The sequence below is a fragment of the Pseudopodoces humilis genome, chromosome 9 (genome assembly GCF_049639895.1).
Source record: "Pseudopodoces humilis isolate 2021_Gansu_Grassland_sample_001 chromosome 9, ASM4963989v1, whole genome shotgun sequence".
NCBI classification, from domain to species: Eukaryota; Metazoa; Chordata; class Aves; order Passeriformes; family Paridae; genus Pseudopodoces; species Pseudopodoces humilis.
In genome coordinates, this window is record NC_142208.1 from 2,008,997 (window position 1) to 2,026,417 (window position 17,421).

The 17,421-nt window shown below is 54.1% G+C and overlaps 1 protein-coding gene across 1 annotated transcript in view; it reads right to left on the minus strand.

The window, feature by feature from the left end:
• Positions 1 to 12,147, minus strand: part of CDH23 (cadherin related 23) — a 177,109-nt gene extending 164,962 nt beyond the window's left edge. The window contains exons 1-2 of the mRNA XM_088059568.1: positions 12,121 to 12,147; positions 3,234 to 3,308 (exon numbers count right to left, since the gene is read on the minus strand). Of these exons, the coding sequence (XP_087915694.1) occupies positions 3,234 to 3,303 (70 nt within the window). The 5' untranslated portion in view covers positions 3,304 to 3,308; positions 12,121 to 12,147. The remainder of the gene's footprint in view (positions 1 to 3,233; positions 3,309 to 12,120) is intronic.
• Between the last annotated feature and the right edge of the window lie 5,274 nt (positions 12,148 to 17,421).

Below are 17,421 nucleotides of genomic sequence, written 5' to 3' on the forward strand. Positions count from 1 at the left end.
GCATGGGCCAGCAAGGCTGGGAAAGGCTCGGGAACGCTCACAGGGCACCGGGCTCATGCTGGCAAGGGGTAAGTCCGAAGAGGAGAGCTAGCAGGAGGACAGAAAGCCCCGTGAGGCCCCTCCATAAAAGCTGGCAGGGGAGCCACTTCCCTCCAGCAGCCTCTCTGGATCTGGTATTTTCCAAAAGGCAGAGGGGAGGGGGAGAGCCGACAGCACAGGGACCAGGAGCATCAATTATTGGTTTAGCCCAGGATTAATACCTTCGCTTTGTTCCCACAGCTGAGAGCCTTCCACCTCGTCAGCCACCCCAGCAAACCCCCGTGCTCCTTGCCTCTCCCATCACCCGGCTGCCTTTCCCCTCTAATTGCCTCCTTTCACCTTTAATAACCAGGCTCGCTCCTTGCCGCTGCCGCTTTGGCGGCGCTGGGAGCTGGCGAGCCTGCCCCTGGCCCGCAGCCTCATTAGGGGACAGAGTCAAGTGCAGAGCACGTAGGAGAGTGACAAAGGCAGCCTGAGCCGCGGAAAGAGTCAGCCAGGAAAGATCTACCGCTGCAGGGTTGTGAGGAAAGAGGTGGCGGGAGAGGCACACAATGATTTCCCAGGAAGGGAAGCGTGTTCAGCATCCCACCTCAGGAAACAAGAACAGACCAAGCCTCAGCATCCTCTTTGCCTGCCAAGCTCTCAAAGGCAGGAGATGCTCCTGAGACCTTTCAAACACAGGTCCCAGGTGTGCATCCCAACAAACCAGCTCCGGAGGACATGGGCACAGGATGGGGGGAGCAGCCCGAGCTCCCCCAGGGCTCCCTCCGTAACAAGACAGGGATTTTTCAGCGCTGCCCTCTTTCCTGGGGCACCAGGTCTGTTAAACACCCTGAGAAATGGGAAAGCACTGGAGGCAGCTCTCCAAAGAGAGAATGTGCCTCTGCAAAGGCACATTTAAATCTCAGCCTCTGGATTTAAGTACCTGGAAAGAAAATAAAAAAGGAACCTGACAAAATGGGTTATTTGGGAGCTAAGAGCATCTCCAGAGGCTTGGCAGCACACTTGTCACCGGCTGCCACGCTGGGGCCAGCAGGCTCCAGGAGGGGCAAATGAGGCTGAAACACCCCCAGCAGCCCTTGGCACACAGGACTCGCTTCTGCAAAACCTTTCTCTTTCAAAATACGTTTCTTAATATCACCAGCACGCTAAAAATAAGTTTCACTTTCCAAATCCAGCTGCAGCAGGTGCTGGGAGGCTTCCAAGCCACCTGACACACAGGATCTGTGCGCTCAGAGAGGAGGGAGACCGGCACCTGAGATGCTGAGGGAGGGTCTGGAGGCAGGACGCCTCAGCTTTGGGCTGCAAATCCCAGGATAAAGGCTGGAGTTTCCTTCTGAGAGATTGCCACAGCTGCCCAGTTACACCCTGGGACTCAGCACCCCTGTAACCCCCAACACAAGACGGGGTGCCCCCAGCACAGGAAGGACATGGATCTGCCAGAGAGACTCCAGAGGAGGCCATGAAGATGCTGGGAGAGCTGGGGATGTCCAGCCTGGAGAAGAGAAGGCTCCAGGGAGACCTTGGGCGATGGAGGTCTCTGCTCATCTCCTGCAGCAGTAGCCAGGCAGGAGTAAGGAGGCTCCACTGCCATGCCAGAGTTGAACCATCCTCTTCCAAACACCCCAAGCCCACTCAGGCTCCACTTGCCCGTTATATCCCAGCTCATGGCTCCACCAGGAGCTCTGCAAACCTTCTGGGAAGAGTTGTTCTGTCACCTGCAGTGCCCAGGGTGCGTGGCAGGGCATCCAGGCGCTTATCCCAGGCACAGCAGCTGTGCCAGCACTTCCTTATCACAGAGATGGCAACCCAAGCCCTGGGCAGGCTTTAGGAGAGAAGGGCTGGAATGCTGCTGAGCTGCAAAGCTTCCCAATCCCCGTCTCCCCATGCTGCCTGTCCAAGGCTTTGCAGCTTGTCACTGCGAGGAGGGAGCGAGCCCCCAGCTGGGCAGGCAGACCCCCACCGTGCCACTTCCAGTGGGACAGGCTGGCAAGTGACTCTTGGGGGAGGTAAAGGACTTGCTGGAATGTCTTTTTTCCTTGTTTGTCCCCCTTTCCAGAGGAGCACCAGGGCAGTTACCCAGTGGGGCTCTCCTTGATCCAACACGACACCAGGGGGAGATTGACTGCGCCTGTCACTCACGGCTAATGTCATCCACTGACTGCTTAATCAGGCTGCCAATCTGGGCAAGCCATCTCCAGGCTTCAGGAGGGGAAAAAAAAACGGGAAAAAGCCTTTATTCCAAAGGGCACAGTGCTATCAAATGGACACACACTGGCTATTGTTTATCAGCAAGAGCCACACAGGCACCCTCTCCCCACACCAGCACCCAGCGGGCTTGGGCCAGTCATGTAACAATCCCAATTTTCATGGGGCTTTGCTGTACATTTACAGCTCCCATGCACCTTGTGATGTGCCAAAACCTGTCCCAAAAGGCGGATTTCCTACACCAAAAAGACCACTGTCCCAGAAGCCCCCCTTTCCAATGCCAGGAAAGACCCAGAGCATCAGTGGAAAGAGCTTACTGTGGAGGCTCTCCTGGCCCACAGCCCTGCCTTTTCCCCCCCATCTGGAATTAGAAAAGAGGTTTTGCAGCTTGGACAGGAGTTACTCCCTACCCAGCATGTACTCAACACAGTTCAGGTCATAATTTTGCTGCTGAAAGCAGAGGGAGAGCCCTGCCAGCGATATTCTGCTGCACAGCTAACAAGCTTCTGGTTTGCATCCCTGCCTGTGATCCCTCCCTCCAGTTTTCTTTAGGTTTTATTTATGCAAATTGACCTCGTGCCAGGTCCAGCACCAGCTTTGCCTTGGTAAATCCGCATCTGGAAGCTGCCAAGAGCTTTTCATCGAGATACGCCGGGAGCATCTACCACTGCTGGGTCCACCAGCACATCCATCCTTCTCCAAGGCTTTTTCCAGCCCCACCTGCTCTCTCCCAAGCAAGGCCATCTAATGCCGTGTGTGCAGTCAAGCAAGGACTGCGAGGAAAGCGGGAGCACGATGTGCAGGCCCCCACGATTTCATGGGATGGAGACACAAAAGATCCCACGGAGACAGGAGATTTGCTCACCCCCACATCCCCCCTTCACCCCAGCAGTGCAGCTTTGCACGCTCACCAAGCACAGCAATTGCCACCTTTGCACCTTGCAAACACAGGCTCCTGAGCAGGGAGAGAGCAGAGGCAGACTCACCTGGAGAGACCAGCTCCAGGAGCAGGAGGAGAGGCAGGAAGCTGCCGGCAGCAGCCACACGACGCTTCATGGTTCCTGTCAAAGAAGAGAGGCAGTGTCAAGTCCAGCACCTCTCAGACATGACCGTGTCTCCCTAAATCAGGCTCGGGGTGCAGCCCTGCCCCAGGTTGCTCCTTGGTTCCCCGATGCTGCAGGGGAGCCCCCCAGGACATCAGCGCTCTGTTTCAAACATCCCCTTGGCGATGGAACCCGGGATTCGCCCGGAGGAGGTGCTCCATTTTTTCCTTTCCGCTTCCCAAAGCTCCTCTCCTGTGAGGGGACGAGCCACGGTGAGCTCCGTGGCCAGGAGAGGAGCAGCCCCAGCTGGGATGAGCTGCTCCAGCACTGGAGCAAAGGAAGAGCTGCTGTGACCCGGGAGTGACACGGCAGCGAGCTGTCAGCACCCGGATTTGAGATGTTTTGGCAGAGCTGCGCGGGAATCTTGACCCAGAATCACTGGAGAGGCACCAAGATTTGGGAGCAGAGCCCTTCGAACCTCTCCCAGCACCTGGGTGGCCACAGAGGGGGCACTGCAGGAGCACGGGGAGCAGGGAAGCTGCCAAGTGTGCCCTCATCCCTCTCTGCCTCCCAAATTTTCAACGCAAGGCTCCTCACACTAAGGAAACAGAATAAAGCAGCGCCAGGGAGCTGCCAACACAGCCACATCCTCATCCTCCCTCGGTGCTCAGACCATCAAACCCAAAGTTTTTTTCCCAAAACAGCCCCACGTGACCTCAGCCAAGCGCCCCTTCGCGAGGGAATTCGCACGCGTGGATTTTAAAAAGATTCCGCCCCGGCGGCAAAGATAAACCACGTGCGTTACACAAGGAAAGCCCCAGAGGCTGACAGGACACCCCTGAAACTCTCCCTGTTCCCCTGGGTGCTCTGCAAGCCGTGGGTTACCCAGCAGTGGGCAGAGCTATCCCAACCCAGCTAAGGGTGAAGGGCTCTTCCCCCCCTCCAAGAGATTCACGGGAATCCTCACGGATGCTCCTGAAGGGGCTCCAAAGCAATAGCTACGCCTATTTTATTTTTACTGATGGATGTGTCAGAGAAGACAGCTCGCAACAACTCTGTCACCGCAGAAAAGGGCCTGAAATTCTAATTTCTCCCGCTATTTTGCCACGGGGAGTCTCTGGGATGAAGAGGCCCGTGCCTAGACAGGAAAAACGGTGCTGTGGTGTATTTTGTGCACCTTCAGGTATTTCAGTGCGAGCCTGAGGAGACATTCAGGTGCAATCATGCCCATCACCCCAGAAAACACAGCCAGGGCAGGAGAGTTTAAACCTCCGCCCCACGCTTCTGACTTCTGTGACTTCTGCTCAGTGTCAGCAGAGCATCCAAAAGCCCAGTTTCTAAACAAAAAAGGCCATTTTCCCAGGAGCCAGGCATCCCAAAAAGCCCTTTAGATCCCTACATTTGGCCAACAAAAGGGGAATAGATTCCCGTGATTAAGAAAAAACACCAAACAAAAACTCAATTTCCCCCCTGCTTTAATAGGTTTTGTGGGGGAGGAAATCTCAGCATTGTTGCTCCAGAGCCCTGCACCGAATGCAGAGCCCAAGCTCTTGGTGCTGCAGCCAGGGAGGATGAGGTGGAAATGAGTTCCTCTGCCTTCTGCAGTGCCAAAATGCCACAGCAAATGCTAACTTTCTTCTCAAACAGCACCACTATCAGCCCAAGTGAGCGTGAACATTATTTCCCAGCTTCACAGCCCATGTTTAAAAAGCAGCAGGGCAGTGGAGAAACAATTTACGTGATGTGGAAATAAAGGCGGCTGACAGCATCCCCTTTCGAGTGTCACGATAAATCTAAATATTGGATATTCCAAGTCAGCCACTTCATTACATAAGTAATTGCCTGAAATGTCATTTTGATTTTTCTCTGTCTTCATTAATATTGCAGCTCTTCACTGGTTCTTCGAGATGGTTCACTTGAACACTGCAAATTTAAGGACCGGGATGGAGAAGTCTCTGGGGAGAACTTTCAAAAATTGTGACTAAGAGCAGATTAAATTGCACCCTGTGCCTGGAAGAGGCTCTTTGGAGGAAGCACTCGGTGCAGTTTCCAGCATGATAATGTCTCTGGGCAAGGCGTCCCTGGGAGCCCAGGTGTTGTCTCCTCCTGGCTGCCAAAGCACTGGTGTTAAACCAGAGGTTTCCCCATCCTCTGGCAGCTGCTCCCAAGGCTCACGGAGCTGCTGGAGAAATGGGAAGCTGAGGAAACACCGCAGAGCAAACAAATCCGGGCCTTGAAAGTTTAGGAATCAGCTCAAGTGAAGCAGAGAAATTTTCCAGCCTTTCTCCCACCTGCCCCAGCCCTTGGCACATGCTCCAGGAGCCTCCTGGCACCTCTGGAACACCCCCAAACCCTCTCCAGCCCGGGCCAGGGGCTGCTCCAGCAGTGACTGCCAGGCTCTGCACGCGGCCTGGGTTATTTTTACGCGCACTGCCGGGGCGCTCGCTCTGCGGGCGTGCAGAACGCGCCATCGCCTCCGTCACAGCCCAGCTGGCAGAGCTGGCATCTTTAATCACCCCCAGAACCCCTGTCCCCTCATCCCCTTCCCCAAAAAGGCGCTGTGGTGCTCGAGCCTCAGAATTCCACAGCTCCAACCTCTCCGCGCCGCTCTAGGGGCGTGAAGAAGAAATGGAAGCGTAAATCAAAGCGCCTCCCGAGCAGCTGCCAGAGGAGGGAACTGGGTGTGCCTTCCCAAAAAAAACACCTTTTCCTGCAATGAAACACCAGTGGTGTCCCCCAGAGAGGGACAGCGCTGTCCCCACACAGGGTTTGAGGCAGGAGGTGGGGTGGAAGCATCTGAGGTGTCACCAGGGTGCCCCCACATCCATCCAGCTGCTGGAGGACCCCTCTCTCCCAGGCTCCCTCCATCACTGTGGCCACCTTGGGAGAGCAGCCAGAAGGAGATGGCCCAACAAGGAAGACCACCAAATATCCAAACAACCACCCCTGGGGACGCCCTTCAGCCAAGCACATCGCTTAACACCACCCCTCACACCAAAAAATCCACCCTCCCCTGCTTTCCCAGCTTCCCTCTTCCCTCCTTAAAAAAAATCCCTGCTAGAAATGCTCCTTTTCTCCTCATTACTGCCTCTTGGCCAGGGCTTTACAATAAGTAGGATTCAAAAGGAAAAAATTACAAGTTATTTCTGATTTTTCTTTTTTTTTTTCCCCTTTTCTTATTCCCACCCCCATATTGGCGTGAGCCATACCCAAATCATAATTCCCAAAAATAACAAATTGCAGAACAGGGTAATCAGAAGTAAATTGATATTGATAAATAAGCTTTTCTCCTGTGCGGTAGGTGGTTTATTTTAATCTAATGAGTTTTATATTTTCTGAGCTTTCAGATTCCATGATGAAGAGCCGTCCACGCTAGAATTACAAAGCACTTTGAAATATTGTAATTTTATGGCTCATTTTGTCAGGACTCTTGAAAATGAGATTTGTTCCCAGTGAAAAAATTTGCCCCCTTCTTTTTTTAATATTTTTTTTTTTCTTTCTATTCCCTGCAGCGAAAGGAAATAAAATTTCCCTGTTAAATAAATAAAGGCCAGGATATTGGTATGCACATGGGAGGGAGAATATGGATCCTCACAGGGAATAAGGGGCCATGGTCCACCTGAGATGGTGTTCGCAGGAGAAAAGAGCATGGGAAATCCTCTCTCTTCCTCCTCCACTCCAAAATCAAAGCTGAGGCTGGAGACAGGGGTGTTTCCTCCCTACAAAACTCAGCTGGGGTACTCAAACCTTCCTCCTTCCAGGGAAAAAGCTGGAGCTGTTTCTCACTGATAGCTACTAGCACTCAAAAGTTTCCCTCACTTCCAGCAGTTTACTTCCACTTAAAAACAAGGACAGGAGTGGAAGTATTTTGGTTGGTGCTTTCAGACATTTGCCATCCCACAGGAAACAAACACTAGCTGCAAAAATGACATTAGGACATCCTTTAAGCAAAAACCCCAGGCCCAGAAGGAAATGTCACCTCTAAACGTCTCAGTCCTTGCAGGAAGGCTGTTCCTGGGTTGGAAATGACGTTGGGTTTCCCAGGCCCTGGATAATCCCAACAAGCCAGCTCTGTGAAAGCAACACACAAACCCTTCACCACACCTGTGGCATCACCAAGGAAAAGCCAAATAACACATCCAACTCAACTTCTGCATCTGTGGGATACTAAAACAACTCCCTGGAGCTTTGGGAAGAGAGTCCCTCCCTGTTCCCTGCTGCATCAGTCACTGCCACCCACCCCTCCACGGCGAGGGCAACTTCATTTTTGGGGAGAGAGAAGTAGGAGTTCCCAATTTCTTTCAAGCGGGGCAGCACGGGCTTTACAGAGCCTCCAGCACTGGTTGCTAGTCACCACGGGCATCATAGCAACCATTTTCCATCACAAAAACTCTCTTCAGCAGCTCCTGAGCTGGGAGGAAGGCTGGGATGGGGCATGCAGACCAAGCCAACCGGCTCCTCCTGGGCTGCACATGGAAGCAGCACAGCAAAGCTGAGGAGCAGATGATGCTAACCTGGGATGGAAAGGTGGAAGAGCGGCCAACAGCAACCAAGCTTGGCTTAAAGGAGAAAAAGAGGGAGGGGAAAAAAAGGAGGAGGGGGAAGAAGGGTGGGAATTCTTGCTCTAGGAGGAAGTGGAAAGCTGAATGCGGTGGAGTGGCACACACAGTCAGCTCTCACAAGACAGGAGCCCCTCTCCAGGCTCTTAGAAAATCTACAGGAAGGGACAATGTGGCAAACGTAAGGATGCTGAAGGCCTGACTCCAAGCCTGCTCAGGAATGGGATGCCAGGCACTTTCTCTCTCATGTCCTGCCTGGAAGCAGACAGCCTCCCTCTGACCCAGGGCAGGCAGCAGCCTGGCTGGACTTCCAAGCACTGCCATCAAAACAATGCAGGAGAAGTGTCCAGCATGCTCAGACTCCTACACACCATCCCTGAGCGTGGCTGTACCGCTGCCATCCCTGCCTACGGATCCTGGGGGCTCCCACCCACACCACTCTGGATCCCAGCAAAGGAGTCCTGCTCTGTTCAGGGGGGTTTTAAGGGAAGGAAGAGGACAAGGTGTGTGTGAAGTGGGATTAAAGTGGGGAAAAAAAAAGCATGTGCTGGAGGGGACTGCCCCAGCACCTCCCTCCTTGCCACATCCAGCTGCAGCTTTCAAGGCAAGGATCCCCTTTTTGCAGCAGGAGGGAGCAGGGAACAGGCTTCACCCCAGGATGTCCCCTCGCAGCAGCCATAAAGGATTCAGCATCGGGCTCAGGAGGCAGCCACCAGCCTCAGAACCAGCAGCTCTTCCCAATCAGTCACCAAGCTGCATTTTAAAGCCCTGCCAAAGGAGATGTGTGAGTTATTTAACTCCATCTCCCCCTTGGTAAAGGCTCAGCAGACACCGCTCCAAGCCCAGGACCCCTGGGTGTGTGTGCACCTGGGATTTTATCCCAGATCCCTCCCTCCAGCTGCCTCAAGCTCCAGGCTGGGAGTTTGCAACACTAAAAAGAAGCAGCGAGGCTATTTTGTTCAGGCCTGTGGTAACTGGAGTGGTAGATCTTAAAAACAGAGGGAAAAAAGGGATGCTCCAGAGGAAGGGTTAAAAAAAACCACAACAACCATAGGAAAACCCACAAAAAACCTTCCCACTGATGAACCAGAGCTGCAAAGGCTCTCAGGCCATTTCTTGCCTCATCCAAATCAAGAGGGAAGCGTCCTTGCTGCTTTCACACAAAGCTCACTTAACTTCCAGCGAGAGGCACTTTGGTGCTCCAGACCTTTCCAAGGCCTGCTGGCTGTTCCAGCTAATAAAAGGGAAGCTCTGCCTGACAGAGCAGCACTGTGGGCATGCTGGGGATAATCACTCCCTGGCTGGAATTGTAGGAGCAGGGAAAAGAAAAAAATAAAAGAAAATTCAGGCAGCCCAGGGGAAGGAAGATGGGGATTCTCAGGAGGAGCCCCCTGGAAATCCCTCAGTCCCAAGGAGCGGCCCCGGAGAGCGCGGGGATTGAACGGAAAGGCAAAGGCGTGCAGCAGGGATGAGGTTATTTGGATTAATGACAGCAGTTCATCACCAGTGACAGGCTTGTTCGTGCCAGCCCTCCTGAGACCCCAGATGTGGCTGAGGGCCCTTGAAGCTGTCCAGTCCCTCTCCTACGTGCCCTTTCCGACGGTGCGGCGTGCTCAGGCTGCGGCACATCGCTCGATTTCCATCAGGAATTTGCCCCCAGTGACTCTCTCCTCGGCACACTCCAGGCAGGAACTCTCTGTTTTATCAAACACAGATCAGGGCAAAGCAAATCCAGGCTCTGGCAGGGGCTCCAAAGGGACAGCCCTCCCACACCCAGAGCAGTTTGCATCGCCTGCCAGGTCCTTGGCTCCAGGACAGGGGTTCAAACGGAGGCTGGAAAAGTGACATCGTGTGCCAGGATTGCCCCTCTGGTCAGAAGGGACTTTGAAGACCACACAGCCATGGGCAGGGACACCTTCCACTATCCCAGGGTGCTCCAATCCCATCCAGCCTGGCCTTGGACACTTCCAGGGGTCCAGGGGCAGCCACAGCTTCTCTGAGCACCCTGTGCCAGGGTCTCCCCACCCTCCCAGAGAGAAATTCCTTCCTAAAATCCCATCTAATCTTCACCTCCACCAACTGGAAGTCACCTGGACCCACAAACAAATATCTCCTGCCCACACTGAAACTTCAAGCTGAGCAGAACCCACAGAAAAATGCTACTCTAGTCCCTGGTCTTTACAAAACCCCTACAAGATCCAGGACATCTGCAAGATTTGGGTCTTAACCCACAGGATTCCCAGTTTCTCCCCATTTCAGATGCAGAATCTACACACTGAAATAGAGTCAGGTAGCATCAGCACAAAGGCAGGAATTTTCACATTTGTAGGTGCTGGGCCACAAAAGCCCCCCAAGAAAACCATGTTTCTCCTGCAGCGTTATTAGAAGTCTTCCTGGAGGAAGCAGGATATTTTAGTGGGGGAAAAACACAGAAGTTTTAGATTGCACATGGAGCTGTTTGTGCCCCAGCTCAGTTAGCCTTGCTGCAGTATCCTGGCTGCCAGCAGCTGGGATATTTTACATCCCAACAAGGGGCCACAAGCCAGCCCCCCTCACCAAGCCAATCCCATATCCTAAAGCTTCTTAAATTCAAAAATAATCTGTGCTCCAGACCATCTGCACAGCACATCTAAGAAACTTCATGAAGCCTTTTTAAGAGGTCCTTTCACCCCCAGCTGCTCAGGAGAGGATTGCAGGGCCCTTTTTCCTCACACCAGGTCAGCAGAGCTGCCGTGCCCTGGCCATCACTCTGGGGATTATTGCAGCTGGAACGATGCTGGTGCTGCTGCCTCCCTCCCTGCTGCACCCAGGTGATGCTCCTGAGAAAAGGGACAGCCCCAAGCACAGCAGCCAGCCGAGCTCCACAGTCCCCACCTCTTCCAAACATTGTTGCTCCCACTTATCGCCAAAAAAAAAAAAAAAATAAAATAAAAAACGAAAAAAAAATACAAAAAAGGGACAACATCAATTTTTACAGTTTCCCACAAAGATAGTGTTTTACGAGTTGGTCTTAAAACATTGTATTTTTCACGATACCACCCGACTCCTTGGGAAACAAGAAAGCTTTTGTGCCGGGGATGAAGGGAGGTGAAGGAAAATGGAACTGCACAGCGAATTCTCCTCCCCTCCTTCCCCAGGACGGGGAGGGGGGGAAGGAGAGACAAAGGTAAAACTCACTCTGCCGAAACAACCACCTGCATTTTCACAAACGCGAGCATCCCATGGGAATGCTTTATCCCCGGCTCCCACCCTCTCCCCCCCCCCAAAAAAAAAAATAAATAAAATTTTAAACATCTCATGCAGCAGCTCTATCCCACATGCACGAAGCATCCCAGGCTCCCGCAGGATGCACCGGGAATATCCCGGGAAGGAGCCAGGCTTGTTGCGTGCAGCACAGCGAGCTCTGCCAGCCCTCCTGCCCAAGGAATCTGCTGCCAGACGCGGCTTTTCCTCCAGCACAGGGGGAAAAAAAACACCCAATCCGACAACAAAGAGAAGGCACATCAGCATAGGAAACGTCCCGTTCCAGCATCCCTGTCCTCCTGGAAAACGCTGCGGGGTAGGAGAGGCGGCTCGGGGAAACGCTAGGGGCCGGCAAGGCGGTCAGAACATGGATTGAAGGAAAAGAGGGAATGCAGGTTTTGAGGGAGACGAAGGAAAGCAGCAGCAAGTCGAGACTCGGAGGGGGGGAAAAAAATAACCTAAAACAAAGTGTTTCCTCAAAACGTTCAGGGAGAAGTTTGGCGTTTTAAAAACGCCGTCCCACTCCTGTTTTTTTGGTAATGTCTGGAGGCGATTTAAAAATCCCACCGCTTCCACTGCGGCTCGGCCCCCACGCGCGGCATTCCCACGGCTGGGAAAAGAAGTTCAGCCCCGGCTCATCCCAGAAACTTTGCGGCTTCTCAGCAGCCCGAACTCCGAATTAGAGCCGGGGATGGGGGGGAAGGAGGGAGCAGCGTGCCCGCTCCCTCGGGGGCAGCACAGCGGGTACCACCGCACATTCCCGCTGTCATTTTTGGGAAAAGGGGAGAAAGGGTGAGCTCCCCGCTTCTCCTGCCGCGGAAACCACAGCGCCGAGCCAGTCCCCCCAGCCCGAAATAATAACAATAATAGCAAAAAGCCCACTTTCGCTAGCCAGAAGGTTTGGGAAGGGGGACCAAACCGCCCCTTGGGAAAGGGAGGGGGCGATGCACATCCTCCTCGGCCCCGCATCCCACCCCTCCCGGCCGCAAAAACCCCCCGAGGAGCCAGGAAAAGCGGCGGGGCATTACCTGCGGTGGATGTCTCGGAGCCCGGTGTCAGCGGCGACCCCCCATGCCCCCCCCGCCGCCCTGCGAGCCGCGGGAGGAGGAGGAGGAGGAGGAGGAGGAAGGGGAGGGAAAGGGAAGGAACGCGGGAGCCGCTGATGCGGGCGGCGCAGCGCCCCTCGCCCAGGTACCCGGGATTTCAGCTCCACCTCCCCCCTTCCTGACCCCTCCCTGGGGACTCCCAGCCACCCAAAATCCCGGGCTCCCCCCACCCAGACAGCAACCGCCTGCTCAAATCCAATTTCAGAAGTTTAACTTCACCTCGGGGGGGGGTTTAATTCTCGTTTTTGGTTTTTTTTTTTTTTTTTTTTCCTTTTTGTTGGTTTATTTATTTATTCAGTTTTTGTTTGGCTTTTCTCTCTTTTTTTTTTTTTTTGTTAATATTGTTATTTCTCTGACCTGTGCGCGGCAGCAGCTGGCAGGGCCCGGAGCACTTAAATAAATCATAGATGAGCGGGAAAAGCGATCCGGGCACGGAGCGCCAGGAGATCCTCCCGGATATTCCTGCCCAGGATATTCCTGCTCTCCCCTCGCTTCCCACAGGCACGGCCTCGTACCTGCCCGAACGCAATTCCCACCAAACCCTCCTGTGTCCTCACGGCATTCCTGAGCCTGGCAGGACATTCCTGCCCCCAGTCCAAGACCTCCCTACCAGCAGCTTTTGGGAAAGCGGCCAAAAGCCTCTGCCTCACCCCATTTCGTGCCGCCTGGGAAGCGATAAAGCCACAAAAAGCCACCTGCAGTGACACCAACCCTCACACCGAGGATGTTCCTCCACCCCGGGAAGGGGCAGGGCTTTGGGTGCCACCATCACGGGGGGAAGCTCTACCACGCTCCCCACCCCATCTCGGCCAGTTTTGATTAAGACACTAAATAAGTGATGTTTATATTGTTAAAGGCCACCCTGGAAATCACAGATTTGGGTTGGACTGGCCATCAAAAATCATCTCATTCCACCCCTCCTGCCGTGACCAGGGATGCCTTCCACTGGCCCAGGGTGCTCCAAGCCCCAGGCAGCCTGGCCTCCAGCACTTCCAGGGATTGCTGGAAGTCAGGACCCTTCCCCTCCACTCACCTCCACAGCCCTCCTCCTGAAGCAGCAGCAGGCAAATGCCCCAGCAGCAGCAGGAGGGGGTAATTAAGCCTTTGCCTCTCTTGAGCAGCTTCTCCTAATTATGCCATTAGCAGAGCTCTGGGGCTGATTGGTTGGAATCGGGCACAGGTCTGCTCCGGGTCCTCCCTGGGGATGGGGGAGATTCCCCCACCAAACCTGGCCCAGCTGCAGGCACTTTGCACCCCAGAGCCAGCCCTGGCACGCCTGCAGCTGCTCTGGGGCTAAAACCCCAAATTCCTGGCAAACAGGTGAATGCAATGAGCTCTCTGCAGCCAATGGAGGTGCTGGTGGATCATTTCCACCCCATCCCACCTGGGCTGCGGTAGGTTCGCTAAGGAATCCCCCTCAGTAGCTGGCACTGACCTTGGGGGTCACCAGGAGTGCAGAGGGTGCAGGTGTTACCTGTTTGGGGCTCTGAGAACCCTGCTGAGCTCAGCCACCTGCTCTGGGGGGGTTTCCTGGGGTCTTCATCCCTTCCTTGCCCTCTTCACGGTGACAGCAGCATGAAGGCAGCCAGGCTCCTCACGCTGCATCCATCACAGCCACATCCACAAAGTCAGGGCACTAGTGAGAGGAAGAAATGACAAAAAAGGGGAAGAACCAAAGCAAAACCACAGGTGAAGACATGTCTCAGGCCCTGGTGCCCGTAGCTGCTCTGACTTTGCCCAGGTGATGTCTCACTTAAGGCCTCTCCTGATAAATTCGGGTCAGGGTTTCTATTTAAACAGGAGCACACCTCTCTCCTCTGCCAGGTTCCCGTGCCTTGGCTTCACACCACGGATTTCTGCTCACATCCTGAGTGGTTTGAAGACGTGTCACCTGTTTTACATAAGTCAGCTCTAACAAAGCTGAGTTCCTCCTGGCCTGGGCTCCCAGTCCCGTTCCTGATGGAGCACAGCGTTTCCCATCGAGGAGGAGAGGGAGGACTGGGGGGATTTCAATGTCTAGGTTCACAAAACACATTTCAGGAATTCAGGATCTTGTGATCTGTAGCCCCCTGTCAGAGTGGGTTTAAATCAGGCAGGGACAGCAATAGCTGTGTGCGGGCTGGACCTCGAACCAGCTCACTGAGCTGCTGTTCCCAAGCTCCTGTTTGGAGAAATCCATGGTATTCCAAGACCCAGCCTGTGGGAGACGTGCCTTTCAGCAGGCTCAGAGCTGGGAAAAGAAGGCAGTAGAAGAAAGTGGTGCTTTGTGAGCAGAGAGATGCTCCCGGTTGCTACTGGGATCATAATTAACACCAACCCCAAAGCAGGGAGCTGCAGGGCTGGGATAACCTCCCTGCTATCCCAGCCTTTCTCCACAGACTCATTACAGGGAAACCTGATTTTGTTTTTGGAGGCAGATCCCGTGACCTCCCTTCTCCATCCTGCCTGTGAACACAGAGCAGCTCGGCAGAGCCTTTCACAGCCTCCTGGCACCACTCACTCAACCTTGAAATTGTACTGCAGGGCTTCTCCCCCTCTCATTTTCCCTCCAGCCACGGAACATTCCCGCATCCAGCTCTCCCCACGGTGTCTCACTCCTCTGCCTGCCTTCCGCTGCGAGAGCTGGGGTGGCCCTTTGTCTCTACACAGATGAAATATCACATGGAAAGCAGGTAAAACACAGACACCTGCAAAATCCTGCCCTGCTAAGCTACTGAATTATCTCTGCTTGCCATGGACCACGTCCTGCCGTGGGCTCCAGGGTCTGCAGGGACATCCCTGCCTGACAACCAGCCCGTGCAGTATTGTGCCATCAGTCGTTTCTTTGCATCTCCTTTTCCCCAGGAGTCTCCCACAAGGGTCCCTGCAAGTGCTTCCCCAAATTACCATGCTTTATTTTATTTTTTTTAATTTTTTTTTTTTCCCAGTAAGACCTGTGTAAAAGTGCAGGGTCTTTTTTGTACTCAGGAAAAATCAGCCCACACCCCCTCTGCTTCCACTTTTTTTTTAACACGGTGATTTTTGTCCCCCCAGACCACAAAAACCAGGGGACTGATGGTATCCTCCCTCTCCCACAGCTTTCCAGCACCACTGTGGTACAGTGTGGGTTGGGATGGTGGTGTGAGGGAGGCAGCTCCCCACCTGCTACCCTCTCATCCACAGAATTAATTTGTAAAGCCATCTTGGAGTTTTCTTTCTGAGCACCTGTGCTGTGGCTGACAGTGAAGCTGGCTTTTCCGGTGTGAAATTAATTTCCAGGTCCATTTCACACAGAATTTTAGGGCCAATATTAGGATCACACTGTTTGTTTAGGAATTTATGAGTGAGGGAGGCTGGTGAGAAAGCCAAGCAAAGTTAAGGGATTGCTGGAATTCTCTCTCTGAAGAAGAAAAACACTGAAAGAGCAGCTGGTTTGGTTTTGTTTTCCTTTAGAAATACTGAAGTATGGGGTCTCAAATTGCATCTTTGTAAGGTGATCTTATGGGGACAGCAGGAGGGGCAGAAACTGGGCTCACCTTGGTAGCACAGACCTAATTCTGTGGGATTTCCTCAGGGATCTTCCAGCTTGTGTTTCCAGGTGGGTCCCAGGTGAGCTACCCCTGGACCAAGCATTCCTGTGGTGACAACACATGGCAAGAAGGACCAAGGTGATTTTGGTGAGCCACAAAAAAGCCTTGCAGGACCTGGCTGGGCCCTGAAGCTCTGCACTCTGCACACCCCAAAGAAGCCTGCTTGCAGAATTATCTCCCTGTGGAGCCAGCAGGACCTGTCCCCTGCTAGGGACACCGAGAGCACCCTGCAGCCCCACGCTGGGCTTGTTAGGTCCACAGTGAGTTAATGAGGGAAAAAAAAAAACAAACCCCTTTGGATCAACTCTCTGAGCAGCTGGAAGCACTCTTCACTCAGCCCCTGGGACTTCCTAGCGCAGGGCAGTGTTAGTAAACCTGGAGAGGGGTCAGCGATGATCCAGGTGATCTGAGCAGCGACAGTGAGAGGGGACAGCTGCGGGACCACCCCGAGTCACTTCACGCCGCACACCTGAAGCACCTCGCTCCTAGCTCTGAGCCCTGCCTCACCAGCTCGCCTTTTTCCCTTTCCTTCTTCCTCAGCAGAGGAAAAGGTGCCATCTACAGGCACAGAGAGCCCATGAGCAGGCACAGAGAATCCACACCACCGCCTGTCCCCTGTCCCCTGCCATCACCCCCGCGGCTGGGCCACCTTCCCTTGCAGCGTGTTCCCTCTTTGGGAGCACCAGAGGGCTGTGCCAGGTGGAAGGTGAGCTCCCTCCCGGCCAGCCCTGGGACACACTGCGGGATAAAAACCCGAGGGAAGCTCACCCCCATCTCCCCAGCCTGGGGGGAACCAGCAAAGGGGACACAAAGGAACTTGGGCCACGCTGTTGTTGCCTCAGGGGGATCCTGGGGGGTTCCTGTGCTGCTCACAGCTTCCAGCCCCGTGGGTCTCAGGCTGGCATCGCGCTCCTCTTCTGCCTCGCTCTGCCCTTTAACCCTTTCTGATCAGGTCCACGCGTCTGTGATTCAAGGAGGTGAGCCAGGAGAAGAAGAAACCGCAGGAAGAAGGGCAAACAGCGTAAATTGTCCCCTGGGTGAGCGGGGGACAGCGAGGAGCAAGGGGGACTCCTGCACTGCTGGAAGGAGGGCGAGGGACCAGTGGAGAGCCCGTGGGGCTGTTCAAGGTTCGAGGTTGCCCCCAGGAGAGGACAAAAGCTCTCCCCATCTCGCCAAGCCAAGGGTGGCAAGAAGAGCGGAGCCGAGGCCAGCCAGGGGGGATCTCCCCTGCGGCACAGCCACGAGCCCGGAGCTTGCTCCTCATTTAAAAATCCTTCTCACCTCGCAGCTCCTGCTTCATTTCCAAGGCACTTGTCACAGCAGACGCCCTGCCGGGTGTCCCGAGCTGTGAAGCGAGCCGGGCTCACGAAATCTGGGATGGAAGAGGAGCTGGGAAAGGGGGGATGGCTCACACAGCTCTGCCCAGCGCTGGAATTCACGCTCAGGCAGCCCCGGCTCCTGCACTCCCCCGGCCCGGAGTGATAAATTAGCAGGAAAAGTTTCTCATCTCGGTTTGTTCTCGCAGCGCCGTCCAACAGAGCACAAGCCTGTCTAATCAGGAGCTGCAGTCCTTCACCATCTGTTTGGAGCCTAATTACAAATGCAGAAAAATAATGTGCTTTACAATTGCACCAGTAAATGCTGTAAATGATTT